Raw genomic sequence first — 11,114 nt, forward strand, 5'->3', positions numbered from 1 at the left:
CTTTTAGTAGGATTCAAACAAGATTTCACTTTTGGGAACTGTAGTTTTAAAACCAGCAGCAAAACTAATTAAATGTCTATATTTTTAAACCTTATCAGTACAAATTCGGTTTGGAACCATCAAAATAAAGAGTTAGCAGATATTAGGCAGACAGTCTAATAATGCTCCAATGAGTGCTAATTAACACAAAGTTGCATAGTTTTTTTTTTTTTTACTACAGGCTTATTGAAAATACATGCTTATATTTTCAAGTGTTTACACTAAGCTGATGATTGATTATAAAGCTTGCATGCTGTCCCAGGAGAAAGCCCTGAGGTCATTAGATCCTTATGCGTTTGGCTCCCCCCCGTTTGCAAAGCGAGAGGGGAGTTTGAGCTCAGGTAGATCTTGAGAACTCTCCTGCTGTAGTAGCTAATGAATAGATAGTGATTGCTCTTAAGAGAATACTACTTTCAAGGAGCATGTCTATGGTGCCGGATTAGTCATTTAACTTAAGCTGCATGTTTTTGGACGGTGGGAGGAAACCGGGGAACCCGGGGTAAACCCATTTGAGCACGGGGAGAATGTGTAAACTCACCACAGAAATGTAGACTGGATTGGTAAGGACTAGAACCAGTGACATTCTTGCTGTGAGGCAACAGTGCTAACCACTGGGCCACCGTGCCACCCATCTGGGAAAGGAGGAGGAGTAGGGGTGGAAGGGGGCTTTTTTCAAAACAAAGACGGCTGTTATATGGAACTTAGGGTATTTATAGTGGCTTATGAATCGTCTGATTGGTGAATGATATATTGGATAATGTTGGACGAGCTGCAAGCAATCATAAGCACGTGATCCTCTTGAAATTAATTTTTAAATCTTCAGTTTGTGAAACCACAAAAGCTTACTTCTAAATATGTTTGACTGCAGTTCTATATAAAATGAATGTTAAGAGGTGGTATGATGACAGCATATTTTCTTCCTTTTCACACTAATGATATGTACATGGAAACAGAAGAAGGGTAGTGAAACTCTAAAATACATTTAGTGAGATGTTGACAGTTCTATATACTGTATGTCACTAGTTGCTAAAAACACTGTTAGTTCACATATAATTCACAAAAAAAATGTGAAAAAAGGTTGTTTTTGCCTTGTTTTGAGCACATTCCTTCTTTCTTCCATGTTCCTTGTGTAAATTATAGTTTGGAGATTGGATGTCTGCACCGGCCAGCACAAAGTAATGTCATTGAATTTTCAGCATTAATTCATGAGAAAGACTCGGTTCAAACCAATCAGCGAGCTCTATTGTGAATGAGATAAAACTTTATTAATATGCATGATATAGCTTTGAAGATTTTTTTAACTGTTACAGTGTTCAGAGAGATGCCACGTTGTTTTGCCAACTGTAATTAAAACGAGTGGAAGAAGAATTGTTTGGACACATGGGTTGTCAGTGTTTCATTTTTTAATGTGCCGGAACAAAAGTTTTGTTTCCATTTCCCTGCGATGAGAGCACAGCTCATGTGTGGACCCACATTTGTGGATTACAGTGGTCTGCTAACATGCAAACTGGTGCTTTTTGAATCTGGATATGGTAAAATCCAAATTTGCCACTCGTCTTTTTTTTTTTTTTTTTTGATTGTCCTGTCTCTACAGATTTGGTAAGTGTGTGATCAATGTTCGTTGTCTATGTTTCATCAGATGACAAAGTTAGTTAGTATTGTCAGCAATACTCTTTCAGTTTTTGAAGAAATACCTTAGACAAAATGAATTTAGTTACTAAGTTTACAGTAATATCACTACAATATTCAGTTAGCAAAGTTAGATTGTATACTTGATAGTATTCTTTCAGTTTTTGAATACATTACTTTGTGAAATGACTGAAGTTACAAAGTAGTTTACAGTAATACCGATGTTTTCACAGATGTAGCTGCTAAGATTACAACAGAGACAATAAAATTATAGCAATCCACTTTTTTAGTGCAGTGCAGTATTTGTGGCAAGTACAATGGTTTATTTATTAGTTGTATGATGTTTATTTCAACAAATACAGTTGGGAATAATAGCTACCATTGAGAGACTTCAATTTTGGCCTCGTCATGAGCATCTTCACTTTGTGTTTGTGTTGAAAGGTTAAAAATGATGAGGCAGTGGACCTGCACTGTCATCAACCAGATAATGTGACTGACGAGGTCTGGTGGAGAGAAATCCTCCACTTCCACACAGCTCTCTGAATCAATGTCGATCTTCCCTGCATTTGTGTTTGGGTTGCCTGTTTGAAAATAGCTTTTTTTTAATGCACGTAATGAAACTCCCCTTTTTATGCAAACCCTTCCCTTTTTCACCACTGGGCACTCCCACTTAACAAAGCTGGACAAGCCCACTTTCCTTATGTTTTTTAAACTAGAGGTACACTATGTACAGTTGCCTTGAACCATGCCAAAGCACGCTTGTCTGCCCAGACGGCCCGCACTCACATTACATTCGGGCCTGGGCATGCTTACGTAATCGATGATGCTGTTCAGTAAGTGGTTTTACTCATCACAGTGGAGATTTCTTAAGTTATATTGTTTAAGTCGTTTAATATGCAGTGACACGCAGTCAAATGATTCGCCGAACAGATCAGCCACTTTTTTTTCACTCATAAACAAGCATAAATTTCTCATGCAGCAGGAATTAGGAGGTTTGCTGAAGGTGTAGCTGTCGTACAGTGATGGGTTTGCGTCTTTAATAATCTACGACAGTTTGTGTTCAATGAACAGTAAGAATGATTAATAAATCCATATGAAACAGTCCCTTAAAAGTCACATCTCGCTTTCAGTTTCGGGCTTGGTGCATTTTGCACTCACACACAAGCATACTGCGCCAAAGTCCAAGTAAACCGTGCTCTGGCAAACCTCTTCCAACTGGGCCAGGGCCGGCAAGTTAACCGATTCAAAGCACTCACACTCAGAGCATGATTCAGAGCACTCAAATGATCTGGGAAACGGGCCTGGGCATTGTTCGGATAGCATAGTGTGAGTACGCCCTATGTGTAAAACAAAAGGGTTACACTTCTCCCTAAACTACTGGGTTAAGGAAGAAGTGTACAAGCAAGATGTAAATCTGTAACAATACACAAAATGTACCCTAAAATGTAGAAATTGCCCTCTATTGGATTTGTCAACTGATACGTACAACAAAATGTACCCGTTTCACAAATATGAAGGCTGATTCACGTATTAAGCATGACTTGGTTATTTACTTTTGAAAGAAGTGCCCTGCTTCAATTTAACATAAATTTTTCAGTGATCCATCTCAAGCAGTAAGCTGAGATGCGTTAACACTTTCACATTAGCATCTTGTGAGGACTTTGTCAAGATTTTGTCAAGTTCCTTCCTTCTTATTTAACTGCGCCGTTTCGTGATAGCTCTCAGTGTGACATATAAGTACTTTTTAATATACAGTGCTCAGCATAATTACACCCCATTTTAAAAATGAATATTTTCATCCATTTCTCAGTGAATATGTATTTTGGTGCATTTAAACAAAATAATATTTTAGTTCAAACATATTTAGAAATTGAAGAATAATACTATTAAATTCAAGCAAAATATTGCAAAAACAAATTACAACCTACAAAATTTCAACTAAACTTTTCAGTTTTTTTTTCTTCTCTTGATTTTTCCTCTTTTTAAAAAAAAATTATTTATTATTTTTGTATGACATTTAAATTTGGGTGTACTAGTTTTTGGACCATTATCGTAAGTTATTTTGTTAGATAAGCTCCAGATTTGGCTTCAGTACTGACTAATGTAATATATATGCACAAAAATAATATTGTATAGCTTATTAAAAACATGAATTTAAATGATAGATCTGCGAGGGGTGCACTCATATATGCTGAACACTGTATGATGGCAACAATAATTTACTCACTGAAGTCTTTAAACCCTACTTTTTTTCATAGCATGTTGCAAAATGTTGACATGTAGAGCTATACGGTCAGTAGATTCAAAGTAGTATTTTGTTAGTGTTGGATACATCAATGGTCCATGAGTATTTTCAGTACATGCTCAATCATAACATATGCATGTTCATCTCTCTCTGGAAGTGTGTGAAAGTGGACGAGCTCAAAACAGTTTAGATCTTTTGGAACCCTGTGTTTAGCTCTAATTCCATTCCATTGTGTCTGGATATGGAGTGGAGAACATGAGACTGATTCCTGAAAGACCCCAGTGACAGACGAGTCTCTGCATTGACCCTGTGGGCCAGCCTGTACAGGTGTGCAGGTGACCTACTTACGCCTGCAGCTTCTCCACGATAGATGTTCAGCGTTCTCCACCCTCTGGTGCCTAGACTGCAGCTCTGCACAAGATATTTGGCCAGAGGAGAAATGGTCTTGCCCAACTGAGCCTGGTTCCTCTCAAGGTTTTTTTTTTCTTTTTCACTTTCGTCAATTGGTCAAGTTTGTTCCTCACCACTTTCGCCACTGGCTTGCTTGGTTTGGGACTTGTGGAGCTGCAAATTAATGGATTTGCTCTTCAGCGTTTTCAATCTTCCAGTGGTCTTTAAATCTTTCAATTTTAGGCAAAATTAAACCACACCGAACTGAACTAAACTGAACTTCAACTTTGAAAATCGGACCGATGCAGTTTCAAATTACTAGAACTTCTATGTTAAAGGGCACATATTTTAGCCCTTTTTTGAGATTTAATACTAATATTATGGTTCTTCTGAGTGTGCCAATATAGGTTCAGATCAAAACGCAATTCAGATATGGTTATTATGCTGTGTTAAAAAGTGTAAATTTAGAGGCGTGTACACGGGTTGCTGTTTTGGGGTGTGTTGTTTAACATGATAATGAGTTTCGACTGCCCGCCCAACGTAACAAGGGGGCGGAGCCAAGAGCGCGTCTGCTTTGTGCACCGCGTCACAGAGGCAGACAGTAAGAGTCATCATGAGTGAGAGGAACACAATTCAACCCTACATATATGACCCAGACTCGGACACAGATCAAGCAGAGTCGACTGTTGAGGAATCTATAATCCGAATGTGCCAGAATGTGTCAGAGTGGTACATACAAAATATTTTATGTTTTTGAATACTTTTACAGCCGCTATGTAACTATGCATGCGCCATCCGTAATTTGTTTGATAAAGTTCGCGAACGTCATGCGTTACGTCAAACACAGACAAGACATAAAGATATCCACAGAGATAAATTTTGCATTGGTATGATTTATTCGTAATTCATGAATATTGACGTTGACAAATATTGGCAGGTGCTTGTGTGGCAATTGTGAAAAAATGCCAACTGAGGCTGAAAATGTATGCTGCAGGGAGATACCGCAGGTAAATTTTCAGTTTATGTTAACGTTGCTGCTCTAAAGACATCGAATGAGATAATAAACAGCATAACTGTGTCGTGTAATAAGGTTAGAAGACGAATGGATCAACTGGAAATGCAACCCTCGTGCATGACGGAGCATCCAGGAATGGATCCCGTTTGCTTCAATATTTATTCCTTGCAAAATGCATCGAATATATACAAAGCAGACTATGGTCCCCTGCGACTTCGTGGAGTGCAAAAGTGAGTTTAAATAAATAGAAATAATAGCAGGTTACCTTGTTCATGATCTGCATGCTCGCTTTCTTTTTAAGCACATTAACGCCGTGTAGTCAATAAAATAGCGATAAAGTTGGTTTTATATCCGCACATTCAGAAGTCCCTGTATTGTTTATCATGATAGTTTAAACATTCGATCGTATTTAGCATGCAAGTATGACTTGTAAACAACATTAAAACTATTTACTTGACTGTAAACAATGTTGTACTTTGTCATTTGCTGCTAATACGATTTCCCTATTTTGAATTTGCAAAGAATACTTTACTGAAATGATACTATTAAGGAGAATGTCCGAATATCTGAATATAAAACCAACTTTACCTCAATGTCAATAAAAATGAAATACGTACCGTTTTTTATTGCTGCTATTTCTGAGATGACAATTTGAATGACTTCATAAAAGGCTGAGTAATGCATGTACTTTTTATTGAAAAATAATTTTAAATTCACTAAACATTAATATATAAACTCTTAAAATATATAAAAATCAGTATGGCATAGAAACATCAACCCTTCAGAAAAGATGCTTCAATTCCTGAGTCATATAAAAACTTTATATTGAAGTATAAATTAAAATGTGATGTCAAATATAAAATGTATCCTTGTGCAAATATAAAATATAAACTCCAAGTTGTCACTTTGTTGAATGAAATACAATTGTCCATGAACATTAGAAAGTACAGTATATCTACAAACACATACAAACATATCAAATATACATTGGCAGTTGAATAAACAAAATATGACTTCTGAAATTTTGTTAAAGCTAGTTATTTTATAAAAAATAAAAATGTATATGTGATAACTCCCAAGTTCAAATTGTAGTGCAATTTCTAAAACAATGTTTCATTATTATGTCTCTGTTAGACAGTGCCGCTTTTTGGCTTATCGGAGCTTTGTGAGCTGGTGTTGGGGTTTCCTCGGGCGGAGAGTCCGTGTAGTGATTCCTGCCTGTGTGGTGCTGAAGATTCGAAGACAGTTTCCTGAAGAGCAGGGCAGCTATGTGGGTTTTAGGATCGCTATTGATTGAAGCGGGTCACCCTGCTGGAGATAGCCTCCTCCATCTCAGGTCGATCGTAGGCTGATGATAGAGCAGGTGGTATGTGAATTCCCAACACTTCATCAACATAGGGTGATGGGTCCACAAACACTTGGTTGAAGATGAGGTCCAGCAGCTCTTCTACATAACCTGTGCAATATAACAGTTATCTCTTTAGTAACTTAATTTTGTATTTTGAGTAGTGAGTTTTCATTGTGAATGTAAAGTGCAATTATTTTTTTTATTTATTGAATTATTAATAATACTATAAACATTTATATACATACCGAAAGTTTGCTGTGTCTTCACTTCTCGGACCCTATACTCTCCTTTCTTTGCCTTTGGAAAAGCAAGCTTGTAAATAGGTTTACCAGTTGCTGATGTGGCCTGGGGACGCCCGGCATTTTCATTGTAATGCAGTGCAGCCAAGTACAACCTAACAAAAAGAAAAATGTAAATGACGTACCATGACAAGACTGTATAGTATTGTAAATATTAATTTCTGATCATTGGCTTTACCTGCATAGCATCCCCAGAAAAGGGAATACCACATTTTTGGGTGCAAACCGCAGTATGACGCTGTGGAAAGCTTCAATAGTTGACGTCTGGTGGTGAGGACTTAGCTTGGCCACATCCTTCAATATTCTCTTGTTAGCGAGAACTTTCTCCAGCTTATAGAATGGCATCGTTGCTAAACAAGCAAAAATTTAAGGTATTAGAGTCGAAATCAAAAACAAATCTGAACAATGAAACAAGCTCTATTTTGAATTAGTTTTAATCGCAAAGAATATTTTATATGTCTGTATACAACTTACCAGCCGACAGCCATTTGTTCTTGTCTCTGCTTATCCGTTGCGGATGCAGACAAGCCGGAAAATTGGGGTCTTCATGTACATGTTTGTCTTGTACATGGTTTAAGATAGAGGTCCACTTTGCCACTCTTTCAGGACCTGTTGTGGATGATGCAGCAGTCCAGTAGATGTGGTTTTTGATGCTACGTAACCATTTACGCAACTTCTCACAACCCTTTATCTGGCATATCTTGTCCAGTTTTTTGGAAATTCCTGGAATTTAATGAAAAAAAGACATCAACACAAAAATAATAATAAACATGTAAGAACTGTAAATAGCAATTTAATCTTAAGTAAATTAATAACTGCTAAATTACATACCTTTCTCGATATGCCACACATCGTAAAACTGAGTGACATTTCGATCCCTGAGGTATTTCTGTATTTGAGGATGTCGGTCTGTGATGATGCATTCCAGACGAACACCGCGGGCATCCAACAGGTCAAGGCTTCTCTTTAGGCCTTCTTTTTCCATATGGTAACTGCCACCCACCTCATTACTCTATAAAATTTTAAATAAGGTTAAAATATATATATATATATATATATATATATATATATATATATATATATATATATATATATATAAATCACACATTTTCAATCCAAAATATTATGCTAGTTCACATAATACTTTTCTGTATTACCTGGACTAACTGTAGGTCGACCACTGTGTTAGTTGCAAGGTCCATCATTGTATAACTCCCATACTTGGCCGAGTGACCTTCAAGAACAAACCGTACATAATTATTCTAAACACATTTTTGGAATAATTGTATTTCATATTTATTTTTTTTATTAGACTGTATTGAATTAGAAATTAAATCTTTTGACTAAATACCTGGGGAGTCAGCCCTCATATCTCCTCCAACAATCACATTCTCTCTTCGACTGAGCTGTTCTAGCATTTCACTCTGCCAATTTCTCCACTTGTGGACAATAGCAGGTTCAATGCAAAGTCTTGCATGACGGCGAAATGAATTATATTTAAAAATGTGTAGTTTCATTGCAGCAAATACCTGACAACAGAGAGGAGAATTTTTAGTACAATGTGCATGCACCCTGTGACAAAATTTATATTATGTTTCTAAAAGAAATGTGATAAATTTTGATAGATAATTACCTTTTCAACTACAAAAAATGATGCACCGCTCAAGTAGACTGCAGCAGAAAGATGCAGGTTGCCAGCTGGAGTACTACCAATAATTGGCTGACTGTTCCATTTTCTTACAAACTCGCAGTGTGGGCAGACTTGCTGTACGCTCAGAAATGTCCCAAGCCTTTGTGACTTTACATCACATCTCCTCTGACACACTGGGCAGTCACTGAAGAGCTCCATGAGGCATGTTTCATAGACAATGAACTTGGCAATGTTATGAACTGGGCATTCTTGGATTCTGTAAAAATAAATATACACATTAACATAATAAAAAAAAAAATTATGATGAATGTTATGATGACAATACACAATCTGTCAAATAATTTACATAATGCATAAACTCACGACAAGTCTGTTGGTTCAGTTGCAGATGTGCATTCCTCTGCAGGGTCAAATGTCACATCCGAGTCTTGGGCTATAATTTTTGACTCTGTCAAAGTCTCTTCGGCTTCTTCTTCTTCCTCCTCCTCCTCCAGCTCCAGACGAGGTCTTTTTAGTGAAGGTTTGAGGGGTGTCGAAGTCATAAACGCAGTAGAGGACGCTGATGGCACAGTCAGTTCAAAACTGGATATTGTTGTCTGGACACCTATAGTGTAATTTTATGATTAATCTCATTGCACGTTTATAAAGATAATAAAACACGTTTCTAATGCAGCAACTTAAAATAAACTGAGAAATTTTAACTTACTTGTACTCCTGCGTTTAGCCTGAAGCGTCCTAAAAGACAACTGGGTGCCAACACTGTGTAAAGATGTGTGAAAAGGTTCTGTCTGGCAAGCTACATCCACCTTGTTGCTCTTTGTCGACGTCGTGGCCTTTGTAAGAAAACATACATGTTTTAAAATGACCTTTATTTGATTAAAACATACCGATCTTATTGTAAACAACTGCAGACCACGTGCAAGTACAGTGGAAAAAATTACAATAAACATCCCACATACAAAACAAACTTTAGCTGTAACTTAGTCAGTGGTAATGCTTTATTACAATGTTTAATTTTTTCTACGGTTTCTGTTTCTGATGGCTAAAACCCCTTTATGTACACATTACCACTTAAAGATTCGAGTATTTAGACTGTTTTAGAAAAGCACAATAGCTGTAAACGCGCAAACATCCGAAGTAGCTTTAGCCGCAGATAATATTTATTTCTGCTTAACATTACAGTATACACATTACAACAAACATCCCACATAAACAACAAACTTTAGCTGTAGCCAGTACTGGTTACTGCTTTATTACAATGTTTATATTTTTCTATGGTTTCTGTTTCTAATGGCTAAAAGCCCTTCTTGTACACACTACCACTTATAGCTTCGATTATTTAGATTGTTTTAGAAAAGCATAATAGCAGTGAACACGTGCAAACAAACATCCGAAGCAACTTTAGCGGCTTTTAACTTTTAGATGTTATTCATTTCGGCTTACGATTACAGTACAACAAACATTTAACAACAACAAACTTTAGCTGTAGCCAGTAGTACTGCTTTTTACAATGTTGCTATTTTTCTACGGTTTCTGTTCCTAATGGCTAAACCCCCTTCATGTACACACTACCATATGCAGCTTCGAGTATTTAGACTGTTTTTGAAAAGCACAATAAGAGGTAAACACGTGCAAACAAACATCCGAAGCTACTTTAGCCGCAGATGCTATTCATCGGCTTAACATAATTAGAATACTAAGGCTAGAAGTACATAAAATGTAATACTTACTTGAAGTGAGACAGGATCACGTATTGTAGGAACTGATCCAGTTTTCAAAAACAATTTACTCGCGAATCCGGAGTTGTATTGTCCCGCGTTCTCGAGGCAGTCTACGCTAAAGTGGTTAGCGCAAACATACAACAGTTTTGGTACATTTTCAGGCACCTTGTCTTCAAAGATAAAACTCAGCCACTTAAGCCTCTGTTGCTCATTTGCAGGAAGACGGTGAAGGCTCTTGTGCTGAGCCTTACATCCTAAAATAGCACAAGGGTGTTCTCTCGGTGGCATCGCTTCGACGTTCACGCTGATAATGGCGGAAACGGCAAACGCAGGATATGTTAATACGCGCAGCTGTCAATCAATTCGGTGGGCGGGGGGAATCGCACACCTACGTAATGGTGCGATCGATTTGAAAACAGCTCCAATTGGCCGACCCTTTTTTTTGTAGTTAAATTGAAAAAAAAGGACTGGGTGTGTTCATATCACCCCAGTATGATGGTCTATACACTATACCAACACACAGATCTGTCCAAACAGCTTGAAAAGAAGATTTTTTACAATAGGTGCCCTTTAAGCTGTTTTAGCATAATCTACATTGTATAAGCGCTATATAAAGATAAAGTGAATTGAATTGGATAGACAAAAAATGCATCTTAGTTTTAGGTGTCAACAGGGACTAAAGTACTTAAATACTGTATATCATTCCCCACAGCACTCTGTTGCTGACAACCTATCATAGATATATACACTAGATATCACATACGGACACTGAGCATG

At 37.2% G+C, this 11,114-nt stretch overlaps 2 protein-coding genes across 2 annotated transcripts; one reads left to right on the plus strand and one right to left on the minus strand.

Annotated features, from left to right (window-relative positions):
* Positions 1 to 5,162: 5,162 nt before the first annotated feature.
* Positions 5,163 to 6,615, plus strand: LOC147840812 (P2X purinoceptor 7-like). Its single transcript, XM_087281377.2, has 3 exons — positions 5,163 to 5,310; positions 5,394 to 5,548; positions 6,453 to 6,615. Exons 1-3 carry the CDS (start codon positions 5,266 to 5,268, stop codon positions 6,613 to 6,615), a joined length of 363 nt encoding a protein of 120 aa, XP_087137503.1. The 5' UTR covers positions 5,163 to 5,265.
* si:ch211-211k8.4 lies at positions 5,997 to 10,649 on the minus strand. Its single transcript, XM_087281320.2, has 11 exons — positions 10,347 to 10,649; positions 9,323 to 9,449; positions 8,980 to 9,220; positions 8,599 to 8,872; positions 8,317 to 8,494; positions 8,123 to 8,199; positions 7,797 to 7,977; positions 7,440 to 7,688; positions 7,144 to 7,315; positions 6,912 to 7,060; positions 5,997 to 6,774 (listed from the first exon to the last, which is right to left on the minus strand). The coding sequence occupies exons 1-11, from the start codon at positions 10,623 to 10,625 to the stop codon at positions 6,605 to 6,607; spliced, it is 2,097 nt and encodes a 698-aa protein (XP_087137446.1). The 5' UTR covers positions 10,626 to 10,649; the 3' UTR covers positions 5,997 to 6,604.
* Between the last annotated feature and the right edge of the window lie 465 nt (positions 10,650 to 11,114).

The sequence above is a fragment of the Danio rerio genome, chromosome 14 (genome assembly GCF_052040795.2).
Source record: "Danio rerio strain M-AB ecotype USA chromosome 14, GRCz13ab, whole genome shotgun sequence".
Lineage (NCBI taxonomy): Eukaryota > Metazoa > Chordata > Actinopteri > Cypriniformes > Danionidae > Danio > Danio rerio.